Here is a 20,264-nt window from a genome sequence, read left to right on the forward strand (position 1 = left end):
ATGAGTGGGTGCTGCTATCGTGACCAGTGAGCTTGGTGGGCTTTACCTAGCAAAGACTTATAGATGACCTGGAGCCAGTGGGTTTGGCGACGGATATGAAGTGAGGGCCAGCCAACGAGAGCATACAGTGGTGGGTAGTATGGGGCTATGGTGTCAAAACGGATGGCACTGTGATAGACTGCATGCAATTTTCTGAGTAGAGTGTTGGAGGCTATTTTGTAAATGACATCCCCGAAGTCAAGGATCGGTAGGATAGTCAGTTTTACAGGGGTATGTTTGGCAGCATGAGTGAAGGATGCTTTGTTGTGAAATAGGAAGCCGATTCTAGATTTAATTTTGGATTGGAGATGCTTAATGTGAGTTTGGAAGGATAGTTTACAGTCTAACCAGACACCTAGGCATTTGTAGTTGTCCACATATTCTAAGTCAGAACCGTCCAGAGTAGTGACAGGCAGGCAGGTGTGGGCAGCGATCGGTTGAAGAGCATGCATTTAGTTTTACTTGCATTTAAGAGCAGTTGGAGGCCACAGAAGGAGAGTTGTATGGCATTGAAGCTCGTCTGGAGGTTAGTTAACACAGTGTCCAAAGAAGGGCCAGAAGTATACCGAATGGTGTTGTCTGCGTGGAGGTGGATCAGGGAATCACCAGCAGCAAGAGCGACATCGCTGTTGTATACAGAGAAAAGAGTCGGCCCGAGGATTGAACCCTGTGGCACCCTCATAGAGACTGCCAGAGGTCCGGACAACAGGCCCTCCGATTTGACACACTGAACTCTGTCTGAGAAGTAGTTGGTGAACCAGGCGATACAGTCACTTGAGAAACCAAGGTTGTTGAGTCTGCCGATAAGAATGTGGTGATTGACAGAGTGGAAAGCCTTGGCCAGGTCGATGAATACAGCTGCACAGTCTTGTCTCTTATTGATGGCGGTTATGATATCATTTAGGACCGTGAGCGTGGCTGAAGTGCACCCATGACCAGCTCGGAAACCAGATTGCATAGCGGAGAAGGTACAGTGGGATTCGAAATGGTCTGTGATCTGTTTGTTAACTTGGCTTTTGAAGACCTTAGAAAGGCAGGGTAGGATAGATATAGGTCTGTAGCAGTTTGGGTCTAGAGTGTCTCCCCTTTGAAGAGGGGGATGACCGTGGCAGCTTTCCAATCTTTGGGGATCTCAGACGATACGAAAGAGAGGTTGAATAGGCTAGTAATAGGGGTTGCAACAATTTTGGCTGATAATTTTAGAAAGAGAGGGTCCAGATTGTCTATCCCGGCTGATTTGTAGGGGTCCAGATTTTGCAGCTCTTTCAGAACATCAACTATCTGGATTTGGGTGAAGGAAAAATGGGGGCGACATGTGCAAGTTGCTGTGGGGGTGCAGGGCTCTTGACCGGGATACGGGTAGGCAGGTGGAAAGCATGGCCAGCCGTAGAAAAATTCTTATTGAAATTCTCAGTAATCGTGGATTTATTGGTGGTGACAGTGTTTCCTAGCCTCAGTGCAGTGGGCAGCTGGGAGGAGGTGTTCTTATTCTCCATGGACTTTAGTGTCCCAGAACTTTTTAGAGTGTGTGCTACAGGATGCAAATTTCTGTTTGAAAAAGCTAGCCTTTGCTTTCTTAACTGCCTGTGTATATTAGTTCCTAACTTCCCTGAAAGTTGCATATCGCGGGGGATATTCGATGCTAATGCAGTACGCCACAGGATGTTTTTGTACTGGTCAAGGGCAGTCAGGTCTGGAGTGAACCAAGGGCTATATCTGTTCCTGGTTCTAAATTTTTTGAATAGGGCATGCTTATTTAAGATGGTGAGGAAAGCACTTTTAAAGAATAACAAGGCATCCTCTACTGATGGAATGAGGTCGATATCCTTCCAGGATACCCTGGCCAGGTCGATTAGAAAGGCCTGCTCGCTGAAGTGTTTTAGGGAGCATTTGACAGTGATGAGGGGTGGTCGTTTGACCGCAGACCCATTACGGACGCAGGCAATGAGGCAATGATCGCTGAGATCCTGGTTGAAGACAGCAGAGGTGTATTTGGAGGGCAGGTTGGTTAGGATGATATCTATGAGGGTGCCCGTGTTTACGGTTTTGGGGTTGTACCTGGTAGGTTAATTGATAATTTGTGTGAGATTGAGGGCATCAAATTTAGAATGTAGGATGTAATAGTTGTCATCTACATTTAACTTATTTCCAGAATGTTCATATGTAATAGTGTAGAACAGACATGTTTCACTATATTGTTTTTTTTTTAAAGGGGGGGGAAAGAGCTCTGTTCTACACATTGCAATTCTGTTTGCAATGCTCTGAACGTTGCATCCCCAAAAGCACCACCATTTGGGCGTATCGCCTTCTGATAGTGCGTAGGTATTGCGCAATGCTACAGTACTCTTCCCCAAAAGCGCATCTTTATTGCTGCACGGATCGGATGAGTTCCTGCTTTTGCGGAAGCGAAATTGCTAGCGCTAGAGAGCAAATAAGCTTGCAAGGGTGGAAGAAAAGACACCATAAAATTAAGTGAAAAAAAATAAGAAAAATACATCCATCTACCGAAAGCCCGTCGAGGAGATGGGGGATAAGGCCGGCACCAGGTAAGGATTAATTCCCCCGCAATCTCTTATTTGCTGGTGCCTTGTGTGGAGGCGAGGGTACAGCGAGCTAGTTACACTAGCATTTGAGCTAACTAGCGAGACGTTGGACTACTCAGCCTTCTCCACATGCATCAACATCATATTGGTATTTACTAAGGCAAAGAGAGGACCTAGCTGTTTAATGAAACATTGGAGAGTAGCTAGATTATTAAGACAAAACTCCTATACTCGTAACATTTCGTTGACCGTGTTTTTATTACAGTATACAAAACAGAAACAGGTAGACCCGTGTGTTCCCTAGCTAGTTAGCAGCGGTAACTAGCTAGAATTGTTCGCGCGGGAGACTTCGCTTTCCTCTTGAATGCCTTGTACATACTAATGGCGATATGATCTTTGTAGTTTTAACAAACCTGTTCTAACAGCTAGCTGCAGGGTGGGGTCAGCCGTGATGGCCAGCGTGGTGTGTGGGTTAAGTTATCTCACACCAACAACAAGCTAGCTCAAAATGAATAAATGAGCTGACCATATGATTGATAGCTATGCTGTTTTGAGTAAACGAGCGTATAATTAGCCGTCGTTTCTCTTGCTTGACTCAAGTGTTGAATGTTGATGATTATTTGGCCCTCATCAGTGACGTATATTTGACGTAGTTTTTACGCATAATCGCCCACATTGTTATTTTATAAATATCCTGCATGGAAATGTAAACAAACAAGCACACACGTCTGTCCAGCTATTGATGATATGTGGCATACACGTGATGGTTACTGTATATAGCATGATGTTGTAAAGCCGCTGCTGTGCACTGTCCATATCAAGCCAGGGCAATTTACCATGCAACTATTCATACACTTGCCTGCCTGACACATTTGATCACTTCAAAGTATTTTGCTCTTGGTAATCAGCTGCTTGCATCTGCCTCAGTATGTACAGTCTGACTCTGAGCAGCTGAACTTCCCCATTAGGTTATTTTGGATCAGTGTCTTCTGCAAGTGACTAAATAATGTGGAATAGAGTTGGTGGTTGTGCAGCATGATTCACTACTGACATTAATTGATTTGATGTTGAAATTCCTTGGTTATTCTGCTGTGGGCAGAGTCCCTTTATTCACAATAGTTTGAAATAAATGGTCAGGTTGTGTTTAGGGTCAAGGTCCTGTGGTTGAGTAAGTCCAGGTTAATAGATGATTTTTGTGTTGTGGTCTCTGAAGCGTCAGCAGCACTGGCAAAAGGTAGTGGGCCTGTGGCGTGTTTGAGGGGTCGGGTTTGGCTGATATCTGGTGGTGAGGTATGAAATATACCACTGGCTCGTAAATGAAGAGACGGCAGAGCTCTAGGCCAAGGAGATCCAAACTGAGTGTTTGCAGAGAAGACACATTCACCCTGGACCTGTGCTAAGGGGATATGCACCATGTAGTCTCAGAAACCCAGACCCTAGCTTGCTAGCTACTATTTGTATCCGGGGGATGTGGGCAATGAGCGGATAAGGCAGTGAAGTACACTGAACAAACCTATAAACGCAACATTTAAAGTCTTTGTCCCATGTTTCATGAGCTGAAATAAAAGATCCCTGAAATTTTCCAAATGCACAAAATACTTATTTCTTTCAAATTCTGTGCCCAAATTTGTTAACATCCCTGTTAGTGAGCATTTCTCCTTTGCCAAGATAAACCGTCCACTTGACAGGTGTGGCAAATCAAGGAGCTGATTAAATAGCATGATCATTAAACAGGTGTACCTTGTGCTGGGGACAATAAAAGGCTACTTTAAAATGTGCAGTTTTGTCACACAGATGTCTCAAGTTTTGAGGGAGTGTGCAATTGGCATGCTAACTAAAGGAATGTCCACCATAGCTGTTGCCAGAAATTGAATGTGCATTTCTCTACTATAAGCCGCCTCCAACGTCATTTTAGAGAATTTGGCAGTGCAGACCACGTGTATGGCGTCGTGTGGGCGAGCGATTTGCTGATGTCAACCAGTGCTTCATTTGTAAATCGGGAGGTGCCGGAAACAAAAAGTGAGCGCACGATGGGGGTGACCTGGGGAGCTCTGAGGTACCGGAACGCATGAGGGGAGGCGGGGTTGAGGAATTAACGAAGAGGCAACTCGATTGAACTTAGATTGCATTTATTTTAATTTTTACATTGCAAAAAGTGACAATTATTTTTAATTCCACGAGAAGTACCGGATCCGGCCAAATATGTTCTGTAACGAAACAGTCCAAAACAGAGAGGTGCCGGATCCTGTTCCGGCAGGATATGGCTCAAATTAATCACTGATGTCAAAATGATGAACAGAGTGCCCCATGGTGGGGTTATGGTGTGGGCAGGCATAAGCTACCGACAACAAACACAATTGCATTTTATCGTTGGCAATTTGAATGCACAGGAATACCCCTGAGGTGGGCCGGGCACATGCACGCTGACATTGGTCGCAAGTTATAAGGCGTTTCCTCCACCACATTGGTGTGGCTGGCTTCTGGGTTAAGCGAACAGGCCATTTTTTTTAGGTGTCTGTGAACAACATATGCATATCTATATTCCCAGTCATGTAAAATCCATTGATTTAGGGCCTAATGAATTTATTTCAATTTACTGATTTCCTCATATGAACTGTAACTCAGTAAAATCTCTGACATTTTTAAAAGCATGTTTATATTTTTGTTCAGTATAGTTCCACTATTTCAAACTGACATTTTATCATACAGATTTATAAGCCAGAACATCAAGCACATTGTGGGAGGCAACCTTGCTGTCTATATAGAGAATGCACCATGCTCTGTGTCCACTACACACTCACTAAGGTTAAATAATATACAAGTCAAACTTAGTACCCTATGCTGCTAGTGTGCTTATGTTCTCCATCACTGGTGGGAAAGAGTGGAGTATTCACCTTCCTCCCCTAGTCTTGCTCAGAAATAGACTAGTCAGTGGTCCCCCTTCATTCCCATATTGTCAATGAGTTGTTGACTTGTCCTTATCAGACAGTGGCAGTAACTGGGAGGTTAGATGCAAAGATATTCTATCTAGATATTTTCATTTATGACAGAGACAATAGTTGTTCAATGCTTGCCGGTTAATATCCTCTTTCCTCTTACACCCACACTGTGTTACACCTCGCCACATTCCCAATGGTTAGAACATGGTGCCTGGGACTCCTGAGTGGCACGGTGGTCTAAGGCACTGCATCGCAGTCACTACAGACCTGGGTTCAATCCCAGGCTATGTCGGAACCGGCCGCTACTGGGAGACCCATGAGGCGGCACACAATTGGCCCAGCGTCATCCGGGTTAGGAGAGGGTTTGGCTGGCCGGGATGTCCTTGTCCCATCGCGCTCTAGTGACTCCTTATGGTGGGCATGCACGCTGACATTGGTCGCAAGTTATAAGGCGTTTCCTCCACCACATTGGTGTGGCTGGTCGCAAGTTATAAGGCGTTTCCTCCACCACATTGGTGTGGCTGGCTTCTGGGTTAAGCGAGCAGCTTGGCAGGGTCATGTTTCGGAGGACGCATGACTCTCGCCCTTCGCCTCTCCCGAGTCCATAAGGCAGTTACAGCGATGGGACAAGACTGTAACTAGAGATAAGGGGTAAAAAGTAAAAACTTTCAAACATCTGAAAGCCAAAGGTTAATTTTGTTAAATTGGCCGCAGTGTAGGTTTGTGGTCAGTTGTTATATTGAAGTGTCAAACGCATTTACTTACTGCAGGCTCTATTTTAATCAACGTACCTTTATTCACGTAGTTTACTCATCTCTGTTTCCTTATGACAGCGTGAAGTAGTGAAGTAGTAGATGGAAATGTGTAGGACTGTTCAAAGCATTGAAAATCAAATCCGGATTCTGTTATCTTGATGTTGTGGTATATGGATCAGAATGGAAAAACCTTCTCAACAGCCAGATCGATCTGATCCTGAATAGCAAAAAAGAGGATTAGAGTCCGGATCATTCTGATCCAGATAAAGAGTTTGGAAAAACTGGGCCCAGAGGTGTAAAAATCACACCCTGTACTTTATAGGGGCCTCAAACTCAACTCTGGACCTCAAAGCCAGTTCCACTGCTTTGTTTCATTGTTCCCCTCTAATCAGGGACTGATTTAGAGCTGGGACACCAGGTGGGTGCAATTAGTTATCAGGTAGAACAGACCCAGCAGGCTCCGGACCTCTTAGGTTAAGAGTTGAATACCCCCTGTTATAAACTAGATCTTCCTGCTTGATAATCTCTTTCTCGCTTTCTATCTTCCTTATCTTTTCCCAGAGTCTTTAAGAAGTCAAGCCCCAACTGCAAGGTAAAGGACATGAGTATTGCATTTTTAGTTGTATCCTTTGATGCTTGACTTTGTTATTCATTGTGATATATTTGTCTAAGTACCTCTACTTCCCTCCTGTCTGCAGGTCACAGTATACCTGGGAAAGAGAGACTTTGTGGATCATCTTGACCAGGTGGACCCAGTCGGTAGGTGTAGGATGATCAATTAATTTACTGGTTAGAGCAGTGGTTCCCAAACTGGGGGCGCGCCCCCTAGTCGGGGTCACGAGGGGTCGGCAATGGGGGAGCGAGGAATCTGATGATCACTCCTAAAACGGCCAAATTCTTGTGTTTGTAAATAGTGTTTCAAACAATTAATATTGTCTCATCAAAACCTCACCTCTTTACATTTTCCTTTCTTACAGATGGTGTGATCCTAGTGGACCCTGAGTATCTGAAAGACAGGAAAGGTATGGCGTCTTCCTCGTTCTCTACACTGTTTTGTCTCCTCAATTGTTTGACATTTGATATCACCCTCTTCAAATCCCTCCTCCCCAGTGTTTGTGACCCTGACGTGTGCGTTCCGCTACGGCCGTGAGGACCTGGATGTGCTGGGCCTGTCTTTCCGGAAAGATCTGTACATCTCCACCTTCCAGGCCTTCCCCCCCATCGCAGAGGAACGCAAAGCCAACAGCCGCCTGCAGGAGAGACTACTGAAGAAACTGGGCCAGCAGGCACACCCCTTCTACTTCACTGTGAGTCAAGAAGACACCCACACGCACCAGACCTGGGTTCAAATACTATTTAGTGCAGGGATGGGCAATGTTGATAGGGGTGGGGGCCACATACACTTTGCCATAGGGTGGAGGCTATACACTTTGCCATAGGGTGGAGGCAAATGTTTGCAGTTTTTAAATGATAACTGATGATCAATGGGCCTCACGCTGGTCAGTAATTAGATCATGCTTACTACAAGTTTAGATAGCTGGCCGCTAGACTAACTTACAAATCCCCCCAAAATTAGTGACTGATGATGCACAACCAAATTTCGAAAATTGCACATTGTGTATTCTATTATTCTAACTATCAATGTTTTTATTATTATTTATTTTTAAAGTATTTTATTTTTAATTGGTCTGCGGCCTGCGTGCAGCCAGTTGCCCATCCATGATTTCGGTATTTAAATAGTGTTGAATATTGGAATTTATTTGGAAATACACTTGGAAAGTATTTTAAAATACACTCCCATGCATTTAATCTAGGTATTTGAAAATAGTATTTGAAATGGGTATTTGAAAATACTTTCAAATAGTAGGCCGTTTATAGCAGAGTATTTGAAAATACTTCGAATAGAAGTAGTTGTTTCTAGCCACATTATTTGAAAATACTCAAATACACAGAGAAAAGTATTTAAATGATCAAATACACGTGTGTATGAACCCAGGTCTGACTGACACACACATATACTTTGAGCCTGTAAAATAATACCAACAATATGGCAACTGTGTGTCTGTCTCAGATTCCCCAGAACCTGCCGTGCTCAGTCACCTTACAGCCAGGACCAGAGGACACAGGGAAGGTACAGAAGCTTCAGCATCACTTTATGCAAACTTACACATTATAATATATGACTCCTATCTAAACGTAGGAATTTTCATGCCTGTGGAGTCAACAATTCAGACCCACATCTCACTAATAATGCCTATTCTATAATTGATGTCCCTGTCTCTCTCCTTTTCCTGTCCTCCACCTTTCCCTCTTTAGGCATGTGGGGTTGACTTTGAGATCAGAGCGTTCTGTGCCAAATCGATAGAGGAGAAGATTCACAAACGGTACGAAAACCATTTTACTTTGTGTGTGTGTGTCTTCTGCAGGAGCTGTTTAGGGTCTGCGGTCCTTGAAAGTGTGTGATATGCATGTCTATTCTCTGTGTGTTTTTAGTTAGTCAGCAAAGGTGGTGATCTGTAAAGAATAACGTGTGTGTTGTGTAGGAACTCTGTGCGGCTGGTGATCCGTAAGGTGCAGTATGCCCCAGAGAAGCCTGGACCTCAGCCCATGGTGGAGACCACACGGAGCTTCCTCATGTCGGACCGCTCACTACACCTGGAGGCCTCTCTGGATAAAGATCTCTACTACCATGGAGAACCCATCAGCGTGAACGTTCATGTCACCAACAACTCCACCAAGACTGTCAAAAGACTCAAAATCTCAGGTACCTGTTTACCTGTCTTTAATCAAAGTTTCATCAATTATGTTTTTTTATGACTCTAGGCTCTATTCACTCTTCATTCCGTTTTTGTGTGTGTGTGGTTAACTCTTTCTATCCCTCGCTCTCTAGTGCGACAGTATGCTGATATCTGTCTGTTCAGTACGGCTCAGTACAAGTGTCCAGTGGCTCAGGTGGAGGCAGAGTGAGTATTTTACCTGACTATTATGCCAACATCTCTTGTTACTTTATTTCTCCTTTGCCTTTCCTTTTATACATGATTCCATTGATCATTTTTCAGGCTTCCAAGACATCTCTCTTAATAATGTCTAGCTTGTGATCTTATGTTTTCCCATACCTTATTGTCCAGATCTATTGAAATTCCAGTTATGGCCCAGGTGTGCTGATAAGTGTGTGTGTTCCTCTCCCCAGTGACCAGGTGTCGTCTAGCTCTACGTTCTGTAAGGTGTACACCCTCACACCCACGCTAGACAAGAACCGAGAGAAGAGAGGCCTAGCCCTGGACGGAAAGCTCAAACACGAGGACACCAACCTGGCCTCCAGCACCATGTATGTTGACCCGCACGTACACATGTACACACACACCTGTCCTCCAGCACTGTGTTGACGATGACTGACGCACACTCGCACAAACGCTGTAGTCTGGCATCTAGGACCGTGTTAGATAGCAAGAACACTCACTAGCCCTCACTATGCGAGATATCACACACCACACACACACTCTAACTTGGCCACCCTACAAGTTTACATACACATGCTAGGGTAGAGGTTGAGCTCGTAAATGCATTGTGATTTATGTTTGAGCACAGCACCCTAGAAGATGCAAGAACCCATTCCTTACTGAGAACCTTTTTCATCATTCTTTCTTTCGCTTTTGTGTGTTTCAGTGTTAAGGATGTGACTAACAAGGAGGTTCTTGGAATCCTGGTGTCCTACAGGGTCAAAGTCAAACTGGTAATATCTCGTGGAGGGTGAGTTCTACAGGAGTCAGTGGTCAATATTAATATGCATGGTGTATGGGGGAGGATTATGTGCAGGTCCTCACACACCCACACTCACAAACTTTTACTGACCAAAGACAGGCTGTATTCTACAAGCACATACTCAAAAACACATTTACACTCCCTCCTGTCTCATACACACGAACACTCCTGATACTCTGCCACTCCAACGCGTGTATAAACTCTGTAACCACGTCTGCCAGACCCTCACTAGTCGCCATGCTTTCTCGTCTCCCCTCTCGGTTGCGGTTGCCTTGGTTTTGAGTTCTCGCCTCATTTCGTCTCTCCCCTCCTGTGGCTCGTCTCTCCCCTCCTGTGGCTCGTCTCTCCGCTCCTGTGTTTGTCCGCCCGTCTGTGCATCTCTCTCTCCATCCGTGCGTCTGCTCCTGCGTTGGGTCGTGTCAGGCTGCTGAGTGGCGTGTTAGAAAGGTAATATGATATCCCAGTCGCCACCTGCGTGTATGTGGTGATCTTACACCCTATAGCCATCTGTGTGTGTGGTGATCTTACACCCTATAGCCATCTGCGTATGTGGTGATCTTACACCCTATAGCCATCTGCGTATGTGGTGATCTTACACCCTATAGCCATCTGCGTGTGTGGTGATCTTACGCCCTATAGCCATCTGTGTGTGTGGTGATCTTACACCCTATAGCCATCTGTGTGTGTGTGGTGATCTTACGCCCCACCGCCATCTGTGTGTGTGTGTGTGGTGATCTTACGCCCCACCGCCATCTGTGTGTGTGTGGTGATCTTACGCCCCACCGCCATCTGTGTGTGTGTGGTGATCTTACGCCCTATAGCCATCTGTGTGTTTGGTGATCTTACTCCCCACCGCCATCTGTGTGTGTGGTGATCTTACACCCTATAGCCATCTGCGTATGTGGTGATCTTATGCCCCACCGCCATCTGTGTGTGTGTGGTGATCTTACTCCCCACCGCCATGTGTGTGTGTGTGTGGTGATCTTACGCCCTATCGCCATCTGTGCCTCTTAAGTGTGTGTGAGTGTGATGATTTTACATACCAGCTATTGTATGCAGCTGCTAAGATCCTTTATAACTGCAGCCGTCCCATTCTTCTACCTTTCTGAGTCACGGGGTCCTAACCCTGAGGATGGTGCGAGGTTTCATAAGGCTGTTGCGCAAAGCCACACTCATAATTCCATGCTGAGTTATCAATGCAGTGTTGAGGGTAATGAAGCTTGAATATAATAACACTGCACATCTTGGTGTTTAGGCTTTGATTTACAGCAATTCATTGGTTATTACTAAAAAAATAACTTATGTAAAATAAAGTGCAACCCAGCACGGAAGAGTTCCAATTGGGTAAGAAAAACAATTGACAGCAAAGGAGGGTTGATGTGCTTTATTTCCCCCTTCACTGATCAAACATGTCACGAATCACTATTTCCTATGGGTTGTTTCCTGTCAGATATTGGATTATTCATGGTGCAATATTATATCATCATATGTACAGTACCAGTCAAAAGTTTGGACACCTACTCATTCCATTTTTTTATATATATTTTTTTACGATTTTCTACATTGTAGAATAATAGTATAAGACATCAAAACTATGAAATAACACATATGGAATCATGTAGTAACCAAAAAAGTGGTAAACAAATCAATATATATTTGAGATTCTTCAAAGTAGTCACTCTTCGCATTCTCTCAATGAGCTTCATGAGGTCACCTGGAATGCATTTCAATTAACAGGTGTGCCTTGTTCATTTGTGGAATTTCTTTCCTTCTTAATGCATTTGAGCCAATCAGTTGGGTTGTGACTAGGTAGGGGTGGTATACAGAAGATGGCCCTATTTGGTAAAAGACCAAGTCCATTTTATGGCAAGAACAGCTCAAACAAGCAAAGAGAAACAACAGTCCATCATTATTTTAAGACATGAAGGTCAGTCATTTCGGAAAATTAAGAACTTTGAACGTTTCTTCAAGGGGAAAACAAAAACCATCCAGCGCTATGATGATACTGGCTCTCATGAGGACCGCCACAGGAAAGAAAGGATAAGTTCATTAGTTACCAGCCTCAGAAATTGCAGCCCAAATAAATGCTTCACAGGGTTCAAGTAACAGACATCTCAACATCAATTCAGAGGAGACTGCTTGAATCAGGCTTTCATGGTCGAATTGCTGCAAAGAAACCACTACTAAAGGACACCAATAAGAAGAAGAGACTTGCTTGGGCCAAGAAACATGAGCAATAGACATTAGACTGGTGGAAATCTGTTCTTTGGTCTGATGAGTCCAAATGTGAGATTTTTGGTTCCATGTGTGGTTTCCCACCGTGAAGCATGGAGGTGTGGGGGTGCTTTGCTGGTGACACTATCAGTGATTTATTTAGAATTCAAGGCACACTTAACCAGCAAGGCTACCACAGCATTCTGCAGCAATACGCCATCCCATTTGGTTTGCGCTTAGTGTGACTATAATTTGTTTTTCAACAGGACAATGACCCAACACACCTCCAGGCTGTGGAAGGTCTATTTGACCAAGGAGAGTGATGGAGTGCTGCATCAGATGACCTGGTCTCCACAATCACCCGACATCAACCCAATTGAGATGGTTTGGGATGAGTCGGACCGCAGAGAGAAGGAAAAGCAGCCAACAATTGCTCAGCATATGTGGGTTCTCCTTCGAGACTGTTGGAAAAGCATTCCAGGTGAAGCTGGTTGAGAGAATGCAAAGCTGTCAAGGAAAAGGGTGGCTACTTTGAAGAATCTCATATCAAATATATTTTGATTTAACACTTGTTTTGGTTACTACAAGATTCCATATGGGTAATTTAATAGCTTCGATGTCTTCTACAATGTAGAAAACAGTAAACATCTTGAAAAGCTCTTGAATGAGTAGGTGTCCAAACTTTTGACTGGTACTGTACATATGGATGTGTCCATAGAATAACAATCAAATTGTTATTGATTGACATGCATATTATTGATCATGGATCTTATTTATATTCTGTGCGTTTCCAGAGATGTGTCGGTGGAGCTGCCCTTCGTCTTAATGCACCCTAAACCCACAGAACTGCCCATATCCCGCCCACAGTCAGGTACCTACAGACTTCTACCACCTCTCCAGAAGTCCACTATCAAGGCTTTATCTTAGTACTTTGGATGCATCTCAGTTCCTCTCTTCTCCTTCCCTTCATTTGCACTGAATTGAGAGTTGAACAAATCCTCTCTGACAAGCTTCCGCCATATTCTTCCATATTACATTCACATAGCCAAACATTTAGATCAGTTCAAATTAAGAGCGGAAGATGGGTACTTTCGAAGCTTGCTTTTTTTAGACTGATTGGGAAGCAGTGAATTGTGTAGTGGAAACTTCTACTAGGCCTATGCAGTGTCTGAAAAGGGTTTGAAAATGGACAGTCTTGTGAAATATTTGTCAGTAGTTTAGTTCAGCCCTGGACAACAGTCCCTCACATACACAAGCCCCTCAAATACATCATCTCACTCTGGTATTTCCTGCCTGTAAGTTGCCATGGAGACACTAAGCTGTTCCCATGGTGACGTCACGCTGACATTTCATTATTTGTGTGTTCTAACAGCTGTGCCGGATTCGGACCCTCCCATCGACACCAACCTGATAGAATTTGAAACAAAGTGAGTATTCTTCTGGTCTGTCTGGCCATTGTAAGCACTGCTGCTTTACTATGATCAGAGACCCTAAGACTATTCCGTCAGATATAAAACACTCCATGTTTCCTTGTTGCTTCTCGTCCTGCAGTAGTTTCTCCCAAGACGACGACTTTGTGTTCGAGGACTTTGCTCGCCTGCGGCTCAAAGGAATGGCTGACGACAAGGACGACGACTGCTAGAGCTCACGTGTGTATGTATGTATGTATGTATGTGTGTATATATATATATATATATATATATATATATACACACACACACACACACACACACACACACAGTGGAATGAAGGCATGTGGTGGTCTGCTGAAAAGATCCTGATGTCACTCAGTGTTCATTTGGGGGGTGGCAAACACAGCACCATGTAAATGGGGACTTAATGTTGTGCCATGGCGATGCTGACTGATTGAAATGTCATGGCTGTTCACACCAAGGAAGAAATAGTGCCATTAAAAAGGAAGCGGGCTTTATATCATTTTTCCACCAATAATGATTTAAATAAGTATTTGTACAAATATTGATCACCTTGGTCAAGTATTGATATAAAACAAAGTTGAGTACCTGCTTAAGAGGGGAGAGAAGGGAAAACAGACTGACACCTTTCATCTGCCCAATCTTTTCATTCCTCTGAAATTCTACCATGTCATCCATTCTGTAAAAAAAACCTGTTTTAGAGGAAGTTTGATTCACCCTCTTCTGCAATATGAGGACACTACCACTTAAGTAAATGTGCACAATCTGGACCCTCACTGTAAAGCCTAGGGCACGCGTATTCAACTCTTACCCCTACGAGGTCTGTAGCCTGCTGGTTTTCTGATCTACCTGATAATTAATTGCACCTGCCTGGTGTACCAGGTCTAAATCAGTCCCTGATTAAAAGGGAACAATGAAAACAAGCAGTGGCACTGGCTTCGGGGTCCATAGTTGAGTTTGAAGGGCCTAGGGATACTCCTTATAGTCCGCCTCAATGCAGCAGCATGACATTCACTTCCCCATGGTCTAAGAGCATGAGTATTTTAGAATAATTTCTTGATCAGATTTCACTCCTGTGCTAAATTCCAAATCATCATCTCCTCCATTGGCACTGAAAGGACTGGATAGGTGTATGTAATGTAGGAAAATTCAAACTAACCAATCAGAAGGCAGGGTGACGCAATTACCATAATAGCCATACCTATCTGATCCGAGAAGTGCGTAGTGACAGGGCTAGCTATGGGTCAGTTTGAGATTCAGCATCACATTGGCAGTGCAACAGCAGTACCAATGGAGCATATTTTTCAGCAGTGCTATGAACTGTTGTTTTGCTTCTATGGGGTACCTGTTCACAGCTCTGCTAAGTGTGAATATTTAAAAGTGTTGCCACTGAGCTGAGTGACATAATGTCTACAGGAAGGATGCTGATATGATTTTGGTGGAACATGACAGGAAACAATGAATATTATTACTACTGTGTCATTACCATGATTATTCTCAATCATTTAAGGAAAAAATTGTTTGCCATTTGTTTTTCAGAATTTTAATTTTTTTATTAAAGGCAAAATGAATTAACCTAAATTCTGTTGTAGATCGTTTGTACTTTCTACTAAGTCTCACATCCACAGACAGAAGTGAAGTTATTCGAGCAATTGACAAGATACAGTATCCAAAAATGGTCATGACTTCCTTGTCAGAAGCTCAAAGTACAATTTCTTTATCAACAATGTTAGAGTTCAATTTGATTTGCACAGTATGCAGTCAATGTTTTAATCAAGATCACATGATTCACCATTTGGGTCTTAGTGCCACTGACACGTACCTACTTTGCTCCTCTGAGACAGCAAGTGACTTTTGAAAAAGACAGTCACACAAAAGCAGGAAGCATTGCAATCACAGGACAGAGGTGTTTTAGTGAAAAATATGACTGAACAGTTACTTTATTCTCATGGTATTTGAAAACATTGAGTAAGGTCTTGGGTACTAATTTACAAGCCTATACATACCGTATCGTATCTGAAATTCACAACAGTATTGATTAAAAGCCCACATTCAAATATCCTTCAATATATACACACAAAGTCACATTCAAGGTCTAGTTTTTTTGGTGTGTCTTACAGGAAGGAGTGTTTCAGTACAGGAGGCTTTTGGGATAAAAGGTCAAGGTCCATCCTGGGCAGTGTGCACCACCCTCCTCTGATCAAAGCAGACATTGACATTAGTTGGGACACAAGAGTGTGCCTGCCACTGCTGTGTGTTTCAGGAGAATGGACAGTGGGACAGTTAAGCACACGTCACAACATACAATGCTTTCGAGAAAGTATTCAGAACCCCTGACTTAAACAAAAGGTTCTGTTTTAGCCTTATTCTAAAATGGATTAAATAAATAAATCTCAGCAATCTACACACAATACCCCATTTTTTTAAAATTTAACCTTTGTTTAACTAGGCAAGTCAGTTAAGAACAAATTCTTATTTTACAATGACGGCCTAGGAACAGTGCCTTGTTCAGGGGCAGAATGACAGATTTATACCTTGTCAGCTCTGGGATTCAATCTAGCAACCTTTCAGTTACTGGCACAACGCTCTAACCACTAGGCTACCTGCAGTCCATAAAGACAAAGCAAAAACAGGTTTAGTAATTTAACCAAATGTATAAAAAAATAACTTATTTACATAACTATTCAGACCCATTGCTATGAAACTCAAATTGAGCTCAGGTGCACCCTGTTTCTATTGATCATCCTTGATGTTTCTACAACTTGTTTGGAGTCCAACTGTGGTAAATTCAATTGATTGGCCATGATTTGGAAAGGCACACAACTGTCTGTAAAAGGTCCCACAGTTGACAGTGAATGTCACAGCAAAAACAAAGCCATGAGGTCGAAGGAATTGTCCGTAGAGCTCAGGGACATGATTTTGTCGAGGCACAGATCTGGGAAAGGGTACTAAAATATGTCTGCAGCATTGAAGGTCCCCAAGAACAGTGGCCACCATCATTCTTAAATCGAATACGTTTGGAACCACCAAGACTCTTCCTAGAGCTGGCCGCCCAGCCAAACTGAGTAATCGGGGGAGAAGGGCCTTGGTCAGGGAGGTGACCAAGAACCCAATGGTCACTGACAGAGCTTTAGAGTTCCTCTGTAGAGATGGGAGAACCTTCCAGAAGGACAACCATCGCCGCAGCACTCCACCAATCAGGCCTTTATGGTGAGTGGCCAGACGGAAGCCACTCCTCAGTAAAAGGCACATGACAGCCCGCTTGGAGTCTGCCAAAAGGCACCTAAAGACAGACCATGAGAAACAAGATTCTCTGGTCTGATGAAACCAAGATTGAAATATTTGGCCTGAATGCCAAGCATCACGTCCGGAGGAAACCTGGCACCATCCCTACAGTGAAGCATTGTGGTGGCAACATCATTCTGTGGGGATGTTTTTCAGCAGCAGGGACTGGGAGACTAGTCAGGATCAAGGCAAAGATGAACAAAGCAAAGTAGAGAGATCCTTGATGAAGTCCTGAGCACTCTGGAGCAGGTTCTCAGACTGGGATGAAGGTTCACCTTCCAACAGGACAACGACCCTAAGCACACAGCCAAGGAGGAGTGGCTTCGGGACAAGTCTCTGAATGTCCTTGAGTGGCCCAACCAGAGCCTGGACTTGAACCCGATCTAGACCTGAAAATAACTGTGCAGCAACGCTCCCCATCCAACCTGACAAATCTTGAGAGGATCTGTAGAGAAGAATGGGAGAAACTCCCTAAATACAGGTGTGCCAAGCCTGTAGCATCATACCGAAGAAGACTCGAGGCTGTAGAAGCTGCTAAAAGGTACTTCAACAAAGTACTGAGTAAAGGGTCTGAATACTTAAATGTGAGATTTCAGGGTTTTTTATTATTATAAATTAGCAAAAATGCATAAAAAAACTGTTTTTGCTTTGTCATTATGGGGTATTGTGTGGAGATTGAAAAAAGCTATTTAAATCAATTGTAAAATAAGGCCAACGTAACAAAAACATTTAAAAAGTCAAGGGGTCTGAATACTTTCAGAAGGCACTGTATATCACTGTGATTAGAGTATGCATAAAGATCTACAATAGCTACCACCCAATGAGGATCATTTGAGGCCATTGGAAGTCTTACTCTGTATGGTGGTTGCTGGTTCAGTTGTAGGCCTACCAGTCGTCCAGGAGTTGGTCTGCTCACCTGGTCGCAGCATCTCTCTACGGTGATGCTTGTTGAGTCGCCGGGTGAAACGATGCCACCTGGTGAGTAAAAGCATTCAAATACTGTACCTATGTCTAAGTCCAGTACTGAACACCACCACTTATCTTAGCCCCAACCCTTTATACATATTAGTTTATATGATAGGGGTTGAATTTAGATGGGAAAATACATTTTCAAAATAAAATATTCAAACTAAGTCCAGAACCATTGGTCTATCACCTTTCCTGTGTGTCATTGTGCCTGTTCACCCTCTCCGCCTCCTCCTTCTTCTCATCCATCCATCGCTCCAGAAGCTCTTCTTTCTCTCTCCAGGCCGCTGCAAGCCCCTCCTTCAGCTCCCGCTGCTCCAACCGCAGGGCTGCCAACTCCTCTGATTGGCTCGCCAATGCAAACTCAAACTCTGATAGGCTGGCCTGCAGAAGGTTGGCCTCCCTGGCTTGAGTGACAGCTTCCTTCCGATAGCGGGAGACTCTAATAGAAGATGGTGACAGGAGTCTATGTAAGCTTATATCAGACAAGACATTAGACAACCTCACAACTTATGCCTCAGTTTCATGCCTCATCTTTGTAGAACATTTCATGGATGCATTATTAAACCATATAGACTACTGTACCATAACATTAATGTATAAACAGATCTTATTGGTTGATCACTTACTGTGAGTGGCAGTATTGGAGCTCAGCATCTTTCAGGTACATGACAGTGGTCAGGTCAGAGACTGTCTGAGAGAGCTGGGGAGGAATAAGAGGAGAAGAAGATTGGACTAGTAAGAGCAGGTCAAAAATATGATAAACAATCACTCACCTGTGTACAAGGCTATTATGTGAGTAATCTATGTGAGGGCTGGGGTTGCCAGAAGCAGCACAAGACATCAGAGAATCCAACTGATCGGATGACGTAGAACCTTAATGTAGCACTATCATACATACACACCTCCCTTTCCACAACCTGTGAAAAAGTGCACAATAATCTTGAAAATTGTGACTGAATCCAGTAAGATAATTTTAAGTCACCTTTTCTGTTATATGTTCACTCTCTCTGAGCTGGAGGTATAGTTCTCTGTGGTCAACCGTCAGCCCAACATCTCCTTCAGAACTGTGGAAAATATTGACATATCATTAGAGAATAGTCTTCAAATAATTGTTTGCAACACATTTGTAAAACTCAGCATTTTCCCTAGGTGTTGCCATTGTCCTACCTGGGTCTCTGTACCTCATCCCAAAGTGTATCCCGTAAATCAAGCTGGTCCGCTAGCTCGGACACTGAAAAGAGACAATCACAATATGTTGTCAAAGAATTAATGATTCAAATGTCATCAATACACAGATATCTCCGACAACTTACAGGTGTTAAAGATACCACTGAAGGGGTCCTTTTGTGTACAATCTCTCTGGAACAGTCTAGCGCGCACGTGACTCTTCCACCCTTCCATTGCTGTCTTTTCTCTGAAAATGTAAACGCCTTGTTCGAGGTTGCGATTGTTGATACAATTGAAAAACTTTAAATTGGCAAGAAACCTTGAATCAACACTGCGTCTGCCACGACATAAAACTTTCTGTGAGCAGTCCAGTCTATCACTTAACTTTGTGATATTTTAATCCCTCCACACTTCACATTCAATTCAGTGGCAGTCAAACCCAAGAGTGCCTGTGGTAAAACATGCACTGACAAAACAAACAAGCTATTTGCCTGGGCGTCAGTTTATACAACAGTACAATTGATCCAGTGGATAAATTAATTAGCTAATGTTGCCGTTGTACCAGGTCATTCTGTCTTTGTCTTACCAGCAATATACTTTTATCTGAAATTCACACACGAATGTATGCGCTAACCTTAGCTGCGCTGATGAATGATTAGTTGCAGGGCTGTGCTCACAAACTTCAACAGGACTGAGGATGCGGAGAAAAAGACTGCACAGTATGCAGATCAAAGCAAAAGCACTGCTAGTCATGGCTGCCTGGGCTCAGCTGCAACAAGATGTCTTCTTCCCGCAGTATTATGGCGGTCCGCAAACAATCCTAGAGGTGCATGCCGCCACCTACTGTAGGGGTGGTACACTATAGAAAAATATCCAATGTAGGAAGGGGAAAAACGACAACGAAATCATACAAAATACAAAAATAGACACATAAAATTACATACAAAACGGTCACTTCCTTCAGTCACATGCCTACACAGGCACCTGTGAGGGCGGAACATCATTTGTCAGGATTTCTTGCAATGTATCGGATGTTAACACATTGAGTTCCAATGTGTTCTGCTGCACTCACAATGACTTCAATTTCTCAGATTTAAACTTCGTTTGTGCTATGTAGTTTATCAGCATTGCAAAAATATACTACAAAATCCACATGTA

At 43.5% G+C, this 20,264-nt stretch overlaps 2 protein-coding genes across 8 annotated transcripts; one reads left to right on the forward strand and one right to left on the reverse strand.

Annotated features, from left to right (window-relative positions):
* The first annotated feature begins 2,370 nt into the window (after positions 1 to 2,370).
* LOC139423053 (arrestin red cell) lies at positions 2,371 to 15,266 on the forward strand. 3 transcript variants are annotated; one of them, XR_011635790.1, is made up of 15 exons: positions 2,371 to 2,585; positions 6,838 to 6,868; positions 6,975 to 7,035; positions 7,254 to 7,298; positions 7,387 to 7,583; positions 8,348 to 8,407; positions 8,593 to 8,660; positions 8,820 to 9,040; positions 9,167 to 9,239; positions 9,467 to 9,604; positions 9,943 to 10,026; positions 12,519 to 12,733; positions 13,047 to 13,123; positions 13,625 to 13,679; positions 13,804 to 15,266. XR_011635790.1 is itself a non-coding variant. In XM_071174657.1 (15 exons), the coding sequence occupies exons 1-15, from the start codon at positions 2,563 to 2,565 to the stop codon at positions 13,892 to 13,894; spliced, it is 1,248 nt and encodes a 415-aa protein (XP_071030758.1). In that variant the 5' UTR covers positions 2,374 to 2,562; the 3' UTR covers positions 13,895 to 15,266. The 3 variants fall into 3 exon arrangements, 2 of the variants coding, with proteins under 2 accessions (XP_071030758.1, XP_071030759.1); XM_071174657.1 differs by lacking the exon at positions 12,519 to 12,733 and adding an exon at positions 10,462 to 10,485 and having other exon boundaries at positions 2,374 to 2,585; XM_071174658.1 differs by lacking the exon at positions 12,519 to 12,733 and having other exon boundaries at positions 2,374 to 2,585.
* LOC139423055 (uncharacterized) lies at positions 15,213 to 19,953 on the reverse strand. 5 transcript variants are annotated; one of them, XR_011635791.1, is made up of 8 exons: positions 19,741 to 19,879; positions 19,253 to 19,353; positions 19,107 to 19,170; positions 18,922 to 19,003; positions 18,566 to 18,639; positions 18,127 to 18,378; positions 17,738 to 17,945; positions 15,213 to 16,018 (listed from the first exon to the last, which is right to left on the reverse strand). XR_011635791.1 is itself a non-coding variant. In XM_071174659.1 (8 exons), the coding sequence occupies exons 1-8, from the start codon at positions 19,857 to 19,859 to the stop codon at positions 15,817 to 15,819; spliced, it is 879 nt and encodes a 292-aa protein (XP_071030760.1). In that variant the 5' UTR covers positions 19,860 to 19,953; the 3' UTR covers positions 15,591 to 15,816. The 5 variants fall into 5 exon arrangements, 4 of the variants coding, with proteins under 4 accessions (XP_071030760.1, XP_071030763.1, XP_071030761.1 ...); XM_071174659.1 differs by having other exon boundaries at positions 15,591 to 15,881; positions 17,824 to 17,945; positions 19,741 to 19,953; XM_071174660.1 differs by having other exon boundaries at positions 15,700 to 15,935; positions 17,824 to 17,945; positions 19,741 to 19,953.
* Positions 19,954 to 20,264: the final 311 nt, after the last annotated feature.

This window comes from Oncorhynchus clarkii, chromosome 12 (assembly GCF_045791955.1).
Source record: "Oncorhynchus clarkii lewisi isolate Uvic-CL-2024 chromosome 12, UVic_Ocla_1.0, whole genome shotgun sequence".
NCBI lineage: Eukaryota > Metazoa > Chordata > Actinopteri > Salmoniformes > Salmonidae > Oncorhynchus > Oncorhynchus clarkii.

Excerpts from the sequence above, each read along its gene's own strand:
- LOC139423053 (XM_071174657.1), top strand. The coding sequence starts at position 2,563 with ATGGGGGATAAGGCCGGCACCAG. Across the intron at positions 8,661-8,819 it reads GAGGAGAAGATTCACAAACG|GAACTCTGTGCGGCTGGTGA; the intron begins GTACGAAAACCA and ends TGTGTTGTGTAG. Across the intron at positions 13,680-13,803 it reads CTGATAGAATTTGAAACAAA|TAGTTTCTCCCAAGACGACG; the intron begins GTGAGTATTCTT and ends CTCGTCCTGCAG.
- LOC139423055 (XM_071174659.1), bottom strand. The coding sequence starts at position 19,859 with ATGACTAGCAGTGCTTTTGCTTTGATCTGCATACTGTGCAGTCTTTTT. Across the intron at positions 18,640-18,921 it reads GTGAACATATAACAGAAAAG|CTCTCTCAGACAGTCTCTGA; the intron begins GTGACTTAAAAT and ends ATTCCTCCCCAG. Across the intron at positions 17,946-18,126 it reads CACAATGACACACAGGAAAG|GTGGCATCGTTTCACCCGGC; the intron begins GTGATAGACCAA and ends TTTACTCACCAG.